This window comes from Quercus lobata, chromosome 7, assembly GCF_001633185.2.
Source record: "Quercus lobata isolate SW786 chromosome 7, ValleyOak3.0 Primary Assembly, whole genome shotgun sequence".
Taxonomy (NCBI): Eukaryota; Viridiplantae; Streptophyta; class Magnoliopsida; order Fagales; family Fagaceae; genus Quercus; species Quercus lobata.
Genome location: NC_044910.1, coordinates 26,796,315 through 26,813,786, shown reverse-complemented (window position 1 = coordinate 26,813,786; position 17,472 = coordinate 26,796,315). Strand labels below are relative to the sequence as shown.

General features: G+C 45.3%; 1 protein-coding gene across 1 annotated transcript; it reads left to right on the top strand.

Moving 5' to 3' along the window:
* The first annotated feature begins 1,827 nt into the window (after positions 1 to 1,827).
* Positions 1,828 to 2,751, top strand: LOC115951814. Its single transcript, XM_031068957.1, has 2 exons — positions 1,828 to 2,256; positions 2,416 to 2,751. The coding sequence occupies exons 1-2, from the start codon at positions 1,828 to 1,830 to the stop codon at positions 2,749 to 2,751; spliced, it is 765 nt and encodes a 254-aa protein (XP_030924817.1).
* Positions 2,752 to 17,472: the final 14,721 nt, after the last annotated feature.

The window sequence follows — 17,472 nt, the reverse complement described above, 5'->3', positions numbered from 1 at the left end:
AGATTTTTATTGGCCATTATAAGTGGTGAGGACTCTATTGTACCCACCCTTGTTGGGAATGGCCAACTTGTGGAGGATGCCAACTGACCCCCATAGTTGATGATATGATTACATCGAAAGGGGTGATACCTTCTGATATGATTCCTGAGATTTCCTAGCATTGTGAGGATTGCTGGATGCCTAGCACTATGTACTAGAAGCCTCCGAAAGTTGTGATAGACTTATAATTGGACTGACTAATATGTATTGTAAGGGTAAAATTCCTAAGTCAAACAATGGGCCTTGGGCCCCGTACGGAGTCCAGCCACGACCAAGGAGAAAATGGGGCACCAGAAGACTTCCAGCCCAACCCTGATGAGCCCAACTTATTTAAAAAGACGTCCGAGGAGAAATGTCTCCTCGGACATACCAAATCTGGGTCCAACGTGCGCCCTATCCATAATGAAGAATCGTCCCAAATGAGTATGGGTAGTAAGGATGAGCCTCACAAAACTGGGAGAAGGAAGAGAGTATAAGACGTCCATGGGGAGACCACAACTGCCGCATTAAATGCAAGGAAGCTATTTTTCTGGCCGCATTAATGTGGAGAAGACAAGCAAACAGTGTTACCTTGGCCAATGCAACTCATAGAAAGATAGGGTGGATGTTCGATGGGACAGGCACTCGAGTGAAGGTTCAGATGATCAACAAGTGTAAGGCTGTTATTAATTTAAGGAGGCTATATAAGAGAAGGAAATCCCCATGAAGAGGGGATCGAAAAAGGAGAAGAAAGAAGGAGATATAGAGAGAGAAAAAGATTATAGCCTTTAAATCAGAAACAGAGGTGCACCCATATGTCTCCTTGGACTGAGTATTCAGTAGAGATAAAGGAGGTGTTCTTACGTCCAACCCGTTGCATGGCTTAAAATTAAGTAACATTCACTTCGTCAAGTCCTAGTTCTGTAACCCGCTCTCTACAAATTCATTGTTTAAGGTCCTTTGGGCCAGAACCACCTACTTGCTGGGCCTGGGCCCCAAAAACTGACCTTATAATTGGCGTCGTCTGTGGGAAGAACTTGTGTCTTGACAAGTGAAACCGTAAGAAATGGAAGGATCAGGTCCGCACCAGACCGGACGCGCAGATTCTCAACGGCAGGACAATTTTTTGAATCTCGAATGGGAGAAAGATCAAGACAAGCAGCGAGAGGGCAGTGTGAATACCTCCCACACGAGCAAGAGCCGCTCGAAAGGGAAAGGACATGCATCCCATAAGCAAAACGATCGAAAGGCTTTACAGCAAAAAATTGATGACTTGAAGAAAAAGCTGCACCGAGCGCAGCGAAGACATCCTTCACCCAGCTCGGACACTAGCAGTAATGAGGATAATGAATACAGGTGGAGATGAAGAACCCCTCCAAGCGAGACTTTTTCCTATGAGGAAGAGCTGCCTCGCAAACGCTGCCATAAAAGCCTATCTTACCAAGGCCTGGCCAACGATGCCATGAGCAAGGCCCTGGATTGCATCTCTCAGTCGCTTTTCACGCGTAGAATAGAGGGGGCAGAGCTTCATCGGCGGTTCCATCAACCAACATTTGCATATACAATGGTTGGAATAACCCAGTAGAGCATGTAAGCCAGTTTAATCAGAGGATGACTATCCATTCCAGGGACGAGGCGTTGATGTGTAAGGTGTTTCCGTCCAGCCTCGAACCTATGGCAATGAGATGGTTTGATGGCCTTAAGCCAAATTCCATAAATTCCTTTAAGCAGCTGACACAGGCTTTTGGTTCCCGCTTCATTACCAGCAGCAGAGTCCCTTAGCCCCTAGATTCCCTCCTATCCTTGTCCATGCGAGAAGAAGAGACATTGAAGGCCTATTCAGACAGGTACTGGGAAATGTATAATGAGATAGAGGGAAATTACGATGATGTCGCCATTAGTACGTTCAAGAGGGGCCTGCCGACAGAGCATGGCTTAAGGAAATCCCTGACTGGGAAACCGGTCACTAGTGTGCACCAACTCATGGACATAATTGACAAGTACAAAAGGGTCGAGGAAGACCAGCAGACGGGAAAGGGCAAAGTGAAGGTTGTCCCTCAGGAGAGGAGGGACTTCAGGTCGGACCATATTATCAATAGTAACAGGCCGAGAAGAGATTACTCAGAGCAGTCTGGATCCACTGGGGCGCAGGCAGTTCATGCTGTGTTCCAAGAACCATTACACAAGATCCTAGAGAAGATAAAGCACGAACTGTTCTTTCAATGGCCAAGCAGGATGGCAGGTGACCCCTTGAAACGTAACCAGAATCTGTATAGCGCGTACCACTAAGAGCCGGGTCACATCACAGATGATTGCAGGAATCTGAGAAACCATTTAGACCGGCTTGTCCGAGAAGGGAAGTTGAGGCATCTATTACATCACCCTGTGGGATGGCAGGAACAGTCAAACACCGAAACCAGGCAAAGCACATTAAGGCCACCCATTGGCACAATAAATGTCATTCTTGCTGCATCTAGAAGGACTGGTTCCCATCCTTTCAGAGTAATGTTAGTGGGCAGGCTCCCGGCTGAAGCGGACAACAGGGAATCCAAGAGGGCTAAAGCAATTGCCATGCCCTTAATCGGATTCTCGAATGAAGACAAACAGGGAACCTTTCAACCCCACGATGATGCCCTAGTCGTCACGCTCAGAATCGGAGGATACGACGTGAAGAGGGTGCTAGTTGATCAAGGCAGTGCCGTGGAAGTAATGTATCCCGACTTGTATAAATGATTGAACCAGAAGCCAGAGGACTTGTCGGCATACGACTCCCCTTTGATCAGCTTTGAAGGAAAAACTGTCACCCCGAAAGGCATGATCAGGCTACCTGTACAAACAGATTCAGACGTGGTGAAGGTGGACTTCATTGTGGTAGATGCATACTCCCCCTACACAACTATCGTGGCCAGACCATGGCTTTATGCACTAGGGGCTGTGTCATCAACCTTACACCAAAAAGTGAAGTATCCGTCAGGAGGTCAAGTGAAAGAAGTAATAGGGAACCAGGCGATGGCCAGGCAATGCATGGTGTCAGCAATCTCACGACGACCAAATAGTGAACCTTCCACCTCAGCTGAGAACGGCTTATAAAAATTAATGACTCCGGTCCCAGCTTCGGGTGGTGGAGGACCATTCATGGAGGTGAGTTGTGAGGATCTGGAGAACATACTCATCGGATCAGACCCAGAGAGGTTTTTTCAGGTCAGCTCAGAATTACCGCCCCAAGAGAAGTCAACACTAATTGATTTTCTCAGACAGAATGTGGACGTATTCGCCTGGGACACCTATGAGGCCCCTGGGGTTGACCTAGATTTCATCTGCCATCACCTTAATGTTAACCCGGCTGTAACACCTAAGAAGCAGCCTCCTCGGTGACCGTCGAAAGAACATGCAGACGCTGTGAGAGAGGAGGTCAAAAACTTGAAGAAAGCGGGGGCTATCAAGGAGGTATTCTACCCCGAATGGTTAGTCAACACAGTCGTGGTAAAAAAGAAGAATGGGAAATTGCGGGTCTATGTAGATTTCACGGACCTAAACAAGGCCTGCCCGAAGGATCCCTTCCCTATGCCGTGGATAGACCAATGGTTGATTCAACTGTCGAACACCCCCAAATGAGTTTTTTGGACGCCTTCCAGGGCTACCATCAGATACCCCTGGCTACTGAGGACCAAGAAAAAACTGCTTTTGTCACCCCCGTTGGAAATTATCATTATAAGGTGATGCCCTTTGACTTAAAGAATGTCGGGTCGACCTACCAAAGGATGATGACTAGGATGTTTGAACAGTAGATGGGAAAGAGCATTGAAATTTATATAGACGACATGGTGGTAAAAAGAAAATTGGTGGCCGACCATGTCAAAGACCTCGGTGACATCTTTCGAATTCCTGCTACTTAACGCGTCCAAGTGTTCATTTGGGGTGGGATCAAGGAAATTTTTAGGCTACATGGTGACCCACAGAGGCATCGAAGTTAACCCTGACCAAATTAGAGCTATACATAGCTTGTAGCCACCCCGGAATCCCAAAGAGGTCCAAAAGCTCACCGGCATGATCGCCACTTTAAATCGTTTCATTTCTCGCTCAGCGGATAGATGCAGGTCTTTCTTCCTCCTATTGAACAAGTGGAAGGGTTTCGAGTGAACTGAGGAGTGTGCTTTAGCTTTCCAACAACTTAAGGAATACCTCGTCTGACCACCAATTATGTCCAGTCCTGAGGCCGATGAGATGCTGTTTGCCTACATCGCTGTAGCCCCTCATGCAGTGAGCTTAGTGTTAATTCGAGAAGACAATGGCACACAACGGCCCGTTTACTACGTAAGCAAATCGCTCCACGAAGCGGAAACACGTTACCTCCCTCTCGAAAAGGCCGTTTTGGCAATTGTACAAGCCACACGAAAACTCCCCCACTATTTCCAGGCGCATACTGTAGTTGTGCTGACCCAGCTTCCACTGAGGTCCATTCTTCGAAGTGCTGACTACACCGGCAGAATTGCAAAATGGGGAACGATTCTGGGCGCCTTCGACATTAGATACATGCCTCGCACCGTTGTGAAAGGTCAGGTCCTCGCAGATCTAGTAGCTGAATTTACAGAGCCCACACCGGAAAGAAGGGAAGATTCAGGGTCACTAAGCCCTGACGGGAAACTGGTCAGCACAATCTCTCAGCAAGAATCGAATTGGTGGAAAGCACACATCGACGGCACAGCCAACCAGAGGGGCTTAGGCGTAGGGCTCGTTCTGGTCTCCCCCAAAGGGATCACCATCGAAAAATCGTTAAGGTTTGGTTTCTCAGCCACGAATAACGAAGCAGAGTATGAGGCACTATTGGAAGGAATGTCAATGATCCAGAAACTGGGTGGAAAATCCGCGAACATGTTCTCGGATTCGAGACTCGTCGTGGGACAAGTAAATGGGGAGTTGGAGGCGAAGGATGAAAGAATGCAAGAGTACTTAGCCCAGGTTAAACGCCTGCAGACCCATTTTTGTCACTTCTATCTGGTGCATGTGTCAAGAAGTAGGAACACCCATACTGATTCTCTTGCAACGCTAGCCACCTCTTCAGCTCAGCCACTTCCCCGGGTTATTCTAGTAGAAGATCTCTATTGCCCAACAACGACGAAGGCCAACAAAATACGAGTCCACAACGTCAGGGCTGGGCCTAGTTGGATGGATCCTCTAGTGCTGTTCTCAAAGCATGACACCTTACCAGACGATAAGAATGAGGCCGACAAGATTAGAAGGAAGGCCTCTCGATTCTGGTTGTCCGAGGACTCGAAACTGTACAGGGGCTCATTCTCAGGGCCGTACTTCCTGTGTGTGCACCCAGAGGCCACTGAACTCATCCTGGAGGAATTACACGAAGGAATTTGTGGAAGTCATAAGGGGGGTAGGTCCCTGTCTCATAGGGCCATAACGCAGGGTTACTGGTGGCCGAACATGCAGAAAGAGGCGTTGGAATATGTGAAGAAGTGCGATCAGTGCCAAAGGTTCGCCCCGAATATATACCAGCCGAGCGGAATACTTAACCCGTTGTCCAGCCCTTGGCCATTTGCACAGTGGGGCCTAGACATCCTAGGACCATTCCCTAAAGCAGTAGGGAACAAGAGATTTCTTCTCGTCGGCACGGATTATTTCACAAAATGGGTCAAAGCTGAAGCGCTGGCAAACATTAGGGACGTTGATGCCAAGAAATTTATTTGGAAAAATATCGTCACTAGATTCTGGATCCCTCACACACTGATCTCGGACAACGGCCTCCAGTTTGATAGTAAAGCTTTCAGAAGGTACTGTAGTAAGCTGGGAATTACCAACAGATACTCCACACCGGCTTACCCGCAGGGTAATGGGCAGGCAGAGGCCGTCAACAAAACTATAGTGAATGGGCTGAAAAAGAGGTTAGACGACGCGAAAGGGAGGTGGGTTGAAGAGTTGGCCCATGTCTTGTGGACATACCACACCACACCTCGCAAGTCCACAGGGGAAACCCCTTTTTCGATGACCTACGGGGCTAAGGCTGTCATTCTACTGAAGGTAAACTTCCCAACACAAAGGACCACTGGATTCTGCCCCGGTGCCAACAACGGACTTCTGGAAAAAAGCTTGGACGTCATCGAGGAAAGAAGGGAAAGCGTAATGGTGCAGCTTGCCCACTATCAGCAAAAGCTCAAGCAAGGTTACGATGCCAAGGTGAAGCTAAGGCCCTTGGCGCCCGGAGATCTAGTACTGAGGAAGGTCCTGGGCACTGCGAGAAACCCTGCGTAGAGGAAACTCAGACCAAATTAGGAAGGCCCATATCGTATCACCTCCATAGCCGGCATAGGAGCCTTCTTTTTGGAAGATTTGGATGAACGTGTAGTGCCACACCCTTGGAATGTAAATAACCTAAAAAGATACTGTTATTAATGAAAGACATAATTCTTGGCGCCACATTACTGTACAGCTACTTGGACTAAGTGTTAAACAGAACTCAAGTTCTGCCTGGCTCCTCGGACCATAGACTTGGGGGAAATTAACCTCAAATCCATCTTCACTAAGTGTTAAACAGAACCCAAGTCCTACCTGGCTCCTCGGACCACAGACTCGGGGGAAATTAACCTCGAATCCGTCTTCACTAAGTGTTAAACAAAACCCAAGTCCTGCCTGGCTCCTCGGACCACAGACTTGGGGGAAATTAACCTCGAATCCATCTTCACTAAGTGTTAAACAGAACCCAAGTCCTGCCTGGCTCCTCGGACCACATAAATTAACCTCGAATGTGTTAAACAGAACCCAAGGCCTGGCTCCTCGAACCATTTGGGGGAAATTAACCTCGAATCCATCTTCACTAAGTGTTAAACAGAACCCAAGTCCTGCCTGGCTCCTCGGACCACAGACTTGGGGGAAATTAACCTCGAATCCATCTTCACTAAGTGTTAAACAGAACCCAAGCTCTGCCTGGCTCCTCGAACCACATACTTGGGGGAAATTAACCTCGAATCCATCTTCACTAAGTGTTAAACAGAACCCAAGTCCTGCCTGGCTCCTCGGACCACAGACTTGGGGGAAATTAACCTCGAATCCATCTTCACTAAGTGTTAAACAGAACCCAAGCTCTGCCTGGCTCCTCGAACCACATACTTGGGGGAAATTAACCTCGAATCCATCTTCACTAAGTGTTAAACAGAACCCAAGTCCTGCCTGGCTCCTCGGACCACAGACTTGGGGGAAATTAACCTCGAATCCATCTTTACTAAGTGTTAAACAGAACCCAAGCTCTGCCTGGCTCCTCGAACCACATACTTGGGGGAAATTAACCTCGAAAGCCATTTTCACTAAGTGTTAAACATAACCCAAGTCCAGCCTAGCCCCTCGGACCACAGGCTTGTGGGAAATTAACCTCTAATCAGTCTTATCTAATTATTGACTATCATTTTTTTACATATTCATTCATTCGTTCATGCTTGGTTCTCAACAGTTAGTGGCAGAACAGACATTCATTCATGATGAAAGCAGAAAAAGGAAGTAGAACAGAAAAATTTAAAGGAAAACAACATCTTTCATTGAAATCCAAAAATGTTCTTTTACAAACATTAACAGAACAAAATATAAAAGGTAAAACAAAAAAAGGCAGCTACAAATAAAATCCTACACTACTTTCCTAAGTCTAAACCCTGAGTAGACTCAGGTTGATCATCTGTTGCCTGAGGTCCTGGAACAGCCTCCTTAGCTTGCGCGACAACATCCCTGATTGAGAGACTGTCCTCGGGCGACTTATCCTTCGCGGCCGGCTGCGCGTCCTCAGCTTCAGGCACAGGGGAGTCCGAGGCTAAGGCCTTCGTTGAGAGAGACTCCTCAGGGGCAACCGTGTCTAGAATCTCACGAATATCTTCTGGAAAAAAGATATACTCAACTTTCCGGAGATCGGAGTTCGCTGGAACTGCTGCCCGATCCAAGGCTACACCCCAAGACATGGTGATGTAATCCCTGCATACGGCGACCACCTCCTCGGTCAGCCTAAGCTTAGTGTCCCTGACTCCGCGATCATATGAGGTCACCACTACTTTCTCGACCGCTTCCCTAGCCACGCGGGCCGCCTCCTTGACCTTTGCAAGCTTGGCCTTGAGATCTGAGACCGCCTACTTCTATGTTGCGAGTTTTTCCTCGGACTGATGGAGCTGTTGGCGCAGATCCTCAGCTTGCTTGGTTGTGTTTTTAAGTCCGACTTCGGCGCTCGCGCGACCCTTTTACGCCTCTTTCACTTCACTGCTCAGGCGATCCTTCTCCTGCCTGAGGGTGCCGGCAGCCTTCTCAGCAGCTAGGCGGGACTGAGCCTCACTGTGCAGGTCCTCACGAGCCTTCTTGGCCCATTCCTCGGTAACAAAAATTTGTTGAGTAACCTACGCCAAAAAAAATAGAGGCCTAATTAAAAGAAAGTGACGAATAAACAAATATGTAATAAGAAAACTAGATAGGAGAAGTCTTCACTTATCATAGCCATGTCCCTCTTCAGCGACATCAAAAGGTCTGGTTACCAAGTAGCCCGAAGACCCTCCATATCACGAGGCAAAAGAAGGGGCTGTTGTAGGGCCTCAGCCAGGAACGACGCCTGCCCTCGTTGGGACTCCCATAGAGTCGCGTCCCAAGAAATCGGGACCCCATCCAACTCGAGCCGTGGCGACCATGTCCACTGTTCCCTCCGAATAGTCACCTCGTCTCGGCTATTAACGGACCTAGTCCTCTTCTCCTTAGGCTCTTTACCCTTCTTTTGGTGCTTGGCCTTTTTAGGGCCGACCTCGCCCTCTTCCAAATCTTCCACAGGCCTTTTTCGCCTCAAATTGGGCATAGGCTGTAATGCTGCATCCGATGTGGGAGGAAGAGGAGGAGGAGCCTTGGAGGTAGGCTGTTCCTTTGAGGCATCTTTGGAGGACTGCCCCTTGTTTCTGTTGGAAAGGAGGCCCCTAAGACCAGACCTTGGTTTCAGATCCATTCCTTCTTCCTCGATCTCTTGGCTGGTATCAACTTGTGCAATTACCAAACCAAGATTGGGGGCTGCCGAGGCACGGTCTAAGTCTAAATCGGAGTCCGAGAGCTCTACTGGCCTGGCCGACACCTCTCCCTCCTCTGCGAAGTGGAACTAGTCTATCTAATCTTCCAAGGACGAGTGCGAGGAACCAGCTTCTTCGCCTGGGACAACTGCTGTGGGAAGAGCACACTGAGCAGGCAGCTGGACAGGAGGTAAATCTCTCGAAGCGAGAAATCCCGGTATGGAGACGTCAATGCGTGCCAATCGTGGACTACCAGCTCTGATGGCTTGACCAGTGTCCACCAGAGCACGCGAAAGGGGCTCGTAATCCAAGATCAAAGAAGCAGCCCGTAGTTGCCCGTCCGCACTCACGTAAATTTCAGACCTCAGAAGGAAATTGAGTGCCGGGACGTTGACCAAAGTTAGCCGAGGAGTCGTTTGCTCCTTGTCTGCGAAGCCCAAAGAAAGGGTTACGTTAGTTCGAGGAGGCAAATAAGCAAAACCAAAACTGAAACAAAGAAAAGAAAGCTCAAGACTAAGGTCCCCTCTAAGAGATCTAATTCTACGGTGCCCCACCTGGTGTTCTTGCCCTGACCGGGTAATGAATACCGTCGTGCCATGGTCCGGAGACGATCAAAAGGTCGTCCTTCAAGCCTTTGTTGGACTTGGGAAGGTAGGATATCAACCTCACCTCGTCGGACCTGGACTTTAGGTAATATGATTCGCCGAGGCTATGGCATTCATATAGATGAACCATGTCGTGCCATGAAAGGCCAATGTTCATCTGATCGTTCAAAGCGTCTATGCACCCCAGGATCCCAAACATATTCGCGGCGCACTGGTAGGGGGCCAACCTATGACCACGCAAATAATCCCTAGTTATCCTCCTCATAGGGATCGTCATTCCTCCTTCCACAAAGGCTATCATTGGAATGGCGACCTGCCCCGTCTTTCTCCTGATCAAGATTTCCTCCAAAGAGCAATACTCTAAACCTACTTCCGGCGGAATACGGTACTTTGCCTTGAAGCCTTCCATACCTGCCAGAGAGTTTACCATTTTCTCAAGCTTACCTATCCCCCTAATCCTAGGCAACGCGAAGACGATTTACTTAAGGAAGAACACCGGGAAAGGCAACGGAAAGGAAGTGTGCACTTACGGGTGAGGAACTTGCTGGGAATCTTCAAAGGAGTGACTGCGGAGGCTTGAACGCTTTGAAAGAGAAGTTGCTGGAATGCTCTGGGTGCTTGAGTGCTTGTCCAAAAAATGGGGAGTAAACTCCTTTAAAAATCTTATATACCCGAGAGAAGCTAAACAGACTTACTCCCGCCTAGAGAAATGGAAATAATATCAACCGTTGATCTGGCGCCCCACCGTCGGATTGAAAGGATATAAATTCGCTAAGCGCAATAATTAGCAGCTCGTGGGTTATTAAACGCCTTCAGTAATAATGAGGCACGTGGGAAGCATATCCCCGCACGGGTGAAGCAGGAATCCATAATAAATGACCCTATGAATGTCAAAATCCCGCCTTTCCTCCTCGGATAAGAGAGAAAGAGCCGGAATTTTGAGGGGCTATTGTAAGGGTAAAATTCCCAAGTCAAAAAATGGGCCTTGGGCCCCGTACAGAGTCCAGCCACGACCAAGGAGAAAATGGGGCTCCAGAAGACTTCCAGCCCAACTCTGATGAGCCCAACTTATTTAAAAAGATGTCCAAGGAGGAATGTCTCCTCGGACATACCAAATCTGGGTCCAACGTGCGCCCTATCCATAATGAAGAATCGTCCCAAACGAATATGGGTAGTAAGGATGAGCCTCACAAAGCTGGGAGAAGGAAGAGAGTATAAGACGTCCATGGGGAGACCACAACTACCGCATTAAATGCAAGGAAGCTACTTTTCTGACCGCATTAATGTGGAGAAGACAAGAAAACAGTGTTACCTTGGCCAATGCAACTCACAGAAAGATAGGGTGGATATCCGATGGGACAGACACTCTAGTGAAGGTCCAGATGATCAACAAGTGTAAGACTGTTATTAATTTAAGGAGGCTATATAAGAGAAGGAAATCCCCATGAAGAGGGGATCGAAAAAGGAGAAGAAAGAAGGAGATATAGAGAGAGAAAAAGATTATAGCCTTTAAATCAGAAACAGAGGTGCATCCATATGTCTCCTCGGACTGAGTATCCAGTAGAGATAAAGGAGGTGTTCTTACGTCCAAACTGTTGCATAGCCTAAAATTAACTAACATTCACTTCGCCAAGTCCTAGTTTTGTAACCCGCTCTCTACAAATTCATTGTCTAAGGTCCTTTAGGCCAGAACCACCTACTTGCTGGGCCTGGGCCCCAAAAACTGACCTTACATGTATTATAAATGAGCTATTAAGCTATTTGGAAATTATAAGAAAAGTATGATGATAAGAAAAGTAAGTGGAATGTGTTATAGGTATGATGGAAAGTTTATGAGTCTATTTAAAGATAAGGTTACTGAATTATTTTAAGTTCCTTATTATGTCTTTTTATTTTTATATGAAAGGAAAATGATGTATTTTCATCTGAAATTTCATAAGTTATTTTAACAATAATATGAAGACTAATTATCCAAGTTGGTGTATCCATAAAATATTTTTTTACATGCATTATTATTAAATGCTCATGGAGCTTAAAACCTTACTGGGTTTCGCAGCTCATCCTATTATATTTCAGTGCACAGGTTTTTTCTTGGAAGCAACAAGAGTATTAGAGGTGACAAGGAATCTGTGATTCTTGTTTGTTAGAATGTATAGTTTTTGTTGTATATTAGTTTAGCTCTTTTGTTATAGAAGAGGAATCAAGATGTTCTTGATCCTTTTGAGCACAGATGTATTTCGGAACCTTAGTTTGTTTTGAACCCCAGTTGTATGTATTGGGTTAGATTTGTAAATAGAAATTTTGCTAAACGTTTAGCTATATAATATTTACACGAATACCTTAAATTTCAGCCAAGCTGTAATCTTACAAAGTTCGAAATGAAATGAAGTTTCAAAGTTTTACAAATTTTGTATATTATGTCTTTCATGCAAGGAAATAAAAAAAGGAATATGAGAAACGATTTTTGGTAAGCACCTTTAGCTTTAGTTGGTTCGTGTTAGTATTGAGGTAAACTTGATATTAACATGCCAGTCATGCTCTAAATTCTGAAGTATAGGTTTGGGTCTTGACACAAAACCTATTGGGTAATTGGGTGAGTTGGGGTTTACCCATAATAATTGGGTTGGGTTGGGTTTGGGTTAGAAGTAATTGGTTAAATGGCCAATAAATGGGTAAATGGGTTTTATGTATCCAACCCAATTATACCCACCCCAAACCCACCCATTTGACACTCCTATCTATGAGCAAGGCCAACTCTAGTTCCATCAACAAATATACCCCAAAATTGTTTGTGTTCATGTATCATAGTTATATATTTTTTGTGTGTTTATTGTTGTATTTGGATTTCATGAAAGTAAAATAAAAAAAGGGGATGTTGATTTTTTTTTTTTTAACTTCATTTTATTTCTTTAATTCATTATTTTGGACTTTTTTGTCATGGGTTTTTTGAATTTATTAAAATTTTGGCTTGGCTTTTTTTAATATTGATTATTTTTTTAAAAAAATTTATTAATCACGTGTCAGTTGAGAATTCAGTTAGCCATATAAGTAGTTTCCTTCATTGAGATGTTGTAAGAACAAAAAATGAAAATTTCTTAAATACTCAAGGTTGAAATTGAAAGTACTCAAAAAGTAAGGACCAAAATGAAATACTAATCCAAAAAGTAACTCTTGGAAATCCTAATTCACTTCACAGTTCATTCATAATCATATGTAAAGGTTTCAAAATAAATGAACTTTTTTTTTTCCAAAATTGAATGAACCCAATTTTTCAAGTAGTGGGGGGTAAGAAACTTTTTAATCTTAGACACACAAAATCCATTTTGACTGATTTTACTGATGCTTATTTTACTAATTTACCCTTCAAAACCCTCGCTATATAAACTTTTCTCTTCTTTAATGTTAGGCCATGACCTTAACATGACTTATTTATTAAACATGTTATGTGAGATGTAACATGACGTTTTACTTGTTTAGTAAACTGTTCATGTTAGGGTCAATGAATATTGATACAATTAATAAACGTTTTATGTTTATGTTGATCTATATATTTGAAATTTTGAATACTTATGAGTCTGGGTGGAGGACAATACATGACTATCTTGGATTTGGTAATGTGTCTAGGTGTAAGACAAAGGGTTATCATTCTTGTTACACTTGCAATGACAAACCATATTCAGAAGCTTTGGAAATATGGCATTCTAAAAGAACTTGGCATGAGACCTTCATCTTTTCTTATAACCAACGCCTCATCTAGTTCCTCGGTAGAATATATCTGATGGAACACAAACTCGTCAGTAAGAGTGGGCAGATGGAATCCCTTGTGGTGTGCGAAGGTTTGCTCGATGAGGGTCATCGGTGTGGTGCCTGCCACAACGTCTCCGATGCCAAAGTTAGGATAATGATCAAACAAAGTAAAGAATCAAAATGTACTCTCAAAGTGTCAGTGTATATCGCACCTTCTGTTGACTGTGTGAGAGCTTTATACCTGCGGCCTTAGGGGCTAGCCGTTGGGGTTGTCAATGCTTTCTCAAGTAACGCCCCTGGTCCAGTAATGAGACTTTTAAGAGGCTCCCAACGGTCTGCTTGGTTGATTTCGTAACTGCTCAGGTCATTGATTGACTGCATTGAATGACTCCTTGCCTTCGTCAGTGATGATAGCTTTCTTCGTTGTTCCTGATGACTTCGTCAAGGATGCTTCCTTCGTCATTAATGTTATCTTCGTCCGTGGGATGTAGCATCGTCATTCCCATCAGTTGCCCCCCAGGTTCTGGGGTCGTCGGTGACTTGTCATGACGATCACAGAAGATGAAAAGTTTTTCTTGTGACTCTTGGGGTTCTGTTCCGCTTTTAATGCTTAGTGGCGGCACTACACGCAATCATGGCCACGTGGCGCGTGATGATCTGTGGAATTAATGGTATGACCCTTGGGTTTTCCGCTGGTTTTTCAATCGTTTTTTGGCCTAAGTTTAAAACTTCTCCTCTTTAATTTTTCTTTTACTTTTCAGAGAGTAAAGACAGAAAAATTCCCCAGTGATACTCTGAGCATTCTCTTGAGACCTCCTTTTTTCTCCAAATCACCTTGCGCTGTGCTTTTGCTGTTCCGCCATTGGAGGTGCGTTTCTCTTTCCTTTTACTTCCTTCTTTTTTCTTTTACTGTAGCATAATTTCTGATTCTCTGTTTCCTTTTATTTCTCTTCTGTTGTGGGTTTCTGTTTTTCTCTTGGGGATTTAGTTTGTACCGTATTTCTCTGCCCTCCGATTTCTGCATTTCCATGGTTGATAGCTTGGAGGTTAGGATAGCTTGCCCGTCGATCTCCTTCCTTTTTGTGCGTCTAGGGGGGTCTTTGGGTACTTATCCGTTTTTAGAAAATTTTGTGTTTAAGGGCAATTGTCTGAGCGTGGTTTTGGGCGACTTGTTGCCCTTGCTCCGTCAATTGCTTAATTGGTTTGAGGGTTTAGCAAGGAGAGGGTTAATGTCTGAGGTTAGGTCTAGTGACCTTGAGACTAGGTTGTCATCTAGTGGTGACCCGGCTGAAGGAGATACAGCCGTCTCTGGCCCTCGGGAGGTTAGGGCTTTTTACGCCCTCAGAGAGGTTTGTGATCTGGACGCCGAAACCGTAAATAGGTTCAAGGATAGGTTTCAGTTTCCGTCTAGGGTTCGTGTTCGTCTACCTAGGGAAGAAGATAGGGCCTGCCACTTTTTTCCAGGTGAAGTATGTTTTCACGAGTCAACTTTCACCTGCGGGTTTAGACTCCCCGTCCACCCGTTCCTGATGGAACTCCTAGCTCACTTTGGTATTCCTCCCGGGCAGCTCATGCCTAACTCGTGGAGGATCATGATCAACTGTATGCAAATATGGTTGGCCTCCAACGGGGATATGATCAGGATAGGTGAGCTCACCTACTTGTACCGTTTGAAAGAGTCCAAGGAGTGGGGGTATTATGAGTTAATCCCTTGGGAGAGAAAGACTAGGATCGTCAAGGGCTTGCCCTCGTCCTTCAGATATTGAAAGTCGCGCTTTTTTTTTGTGTCTGGGGACGACTTCGAGACTCAATCCAGCAGTGATTGGGGTGATATCCCGAGGTTGCTCCGTCGGTGGGGAACCCTGACCTTAGGTGCATCAGTATTTCTCCCCGTCGTTTAATTTTGCCACATTTGAGGCTCTGGTCTTGCTAACTTCTTTGTTTCTTTGTTTGGTATAGTTAAGAGACGGCCTGAACTTAAGAGCCGGTATAAGGAACGCATCGAGACTGCGATCAGGTATGCTGAGACGATTGAGAGCTGGGACGAACTGGTTGACCCCGGTCTCTTGCATTTTATAACCTCGGTCCTGACCCGTCTCCTTACGTTCTTCGTCAACTTGGTATTGAAGGCAAAAAAAGTAAGTATTATCCTCGTCAGTGCTGATTCTTCTTATGTGCATTTAAGCATTCTTGATAGGCGTTTTCTTCTTGCAGAGATGACGACAAAATTTAACAAGGATATCTACGCGAAGATGAGATCGAAGAAGGACGAACCGCTGTCCAACTTGGGGAAGAAGATTATGCGTGTGACCGGGAAGGGTCCTGCTCCCATTCCCCTTAATATCGTTCCTTCCATAGCTTCTGAAACGACGAGGACTGCCTCCCCGACCGCTTCAATAGAGGAGATTCCTACTCCCGGCTCCAAAAGGCCATGTGTGGCTGGCAAAGGGAAGGAGAAGGCTGATACTCGTTCGTCCACAATATGGGATGACGAGACGTTGGTCGTAGATAAGGCTCACGAGGTTGTCACTCCAGCGGACTTGAGGGCTCTTTCTGACATGTCTTTAAACGATGTCGCCTCTCGTCACGTTCACAAACTCGTCCAGGTACGGAGTTCTTCCTTCTACATTTCTTTTTTTTTTTTCTTTTTTTTTTTTTTTACTAATGACTTCATAATTTCCTCCAGGTGTTGGGAGAGAGCCTCCATATTACCACTGAATATCTCACTCAAGAGGCCAAGGTGGCGTCTCTGACAACCCGGATGGAGGCCTTGGAGAAAGAGAACTCTGACCTGAAGATGAACCTGATCACCTCCATGGATGAGGCAACTTCATTGAAGGAGAAAGTCAAAGTGCTGGAGGACGACCTCAGGGTTGAGCGCGGGTTGACTCATGAGAAGGACGAGCAGCTTCTTGCAGCCAAAGAAAAACTTGTAACCATCGCTGCCCGATCTGTGGAGGCTTTCCAGACCACTGATGAGTACAATACTGTGCTCTTCAGTTGGCATTTCAAAGGTTTTGAGCTTCTCCGGAGGTATATGATCAAGCATCCTTCCGGAGTCAACATGGAGAGCCTGGATCTGGAAGAGGTGGACAAGGAGATGGCTCTGGATGAAGCGGCTCAGTCTTCTGCCCCGGGTGATGATGCGCCTGAGCCTGCTGCTGACGTACCGGCCAGTGAAGACACTGCCGATGCCTGATTTAAATACTTAGAAAATTTTTCCTTTTGTTTTATGGTGGGTGCCCGTCTTGTTTTGGGCCTTTTCTTTTTGTAAATCTAATTTCAAAACAATCAATTTTATTTTGAAAACAATGATAGTGGCCCAGTGGTTATGGGCTTGAATGAAGCATAATTACTTTTCCTCCAGATGTTTTGGTTGATTTACATTCGTCTACACTTTTGTACCTTGTTAATCGGTTGTTGCATCCCATCTTGATTTGATGTATGACTCTCTTTTCTCCGTCAAATAGACTCCTGCCATTTGCACCTGCCAGGGGGTTCTGCCTGGGTGGCTTATGTCCGTCAAGGCAGACTCTTGTCACTTAGTTTTTTTTTTTTTTAAGATTATCGTCAGTAACTTACATCCGTCAAGGCGAAATCTTGTTACTAAGTCTTTTAAACCTCCTAGGATGGTCGTCAGTAACTTACATCCGTCAAGGCGGAATCTTGTTACTTAGTCTTTTAAACCTCCTAGTATGGTCGTCAGTAACTTACATCCGTCAAGGCAGAATCTTGTTACTTTGTCTTTTAAACCTCTTAAGATGGTCATCAGTAACTTACATCCGTTAAGGCAGAATCTTGTTACTTAGTCTTTTAAACCTCCTAGTATGGTCGTCAGTAACTTACATCCGTCAAGGCGGAATCTTGTTACTTAGTGATTTATTGGCCTACTAGGGTGGTCGTCAGTAACTTACATCCGTCAAGGCGGAATCTTGTTACTTAATGATTTATAGGCCTTATGATTGACCAGTACTGCCTGCACAAAGACATCAGAGGAATAATTCTTTTATTAATTTCAAGAACGAATGCATTCGTCTATTACATTTACTCATGGTATTTCTTTAAATGCTCAATGTTCC

Excerpts from the sequence above, each read along its gene's own strand:
- LOC115951814 (XM_031068957.1), top strand. The coding sequence starts at position 1,828 with ATGCGAGAAGAAGAGACATTGAAGGCCTATTCAGACAGGTACTGGGAA. Across the intron at positions 2,257-2,415 it reads TTCAATGGCCAAGCAGGATG|GAACAGTCAAACACCGAAAC; the intron begins GCAGGTGACCCC and ends GTGGGATGGCAG.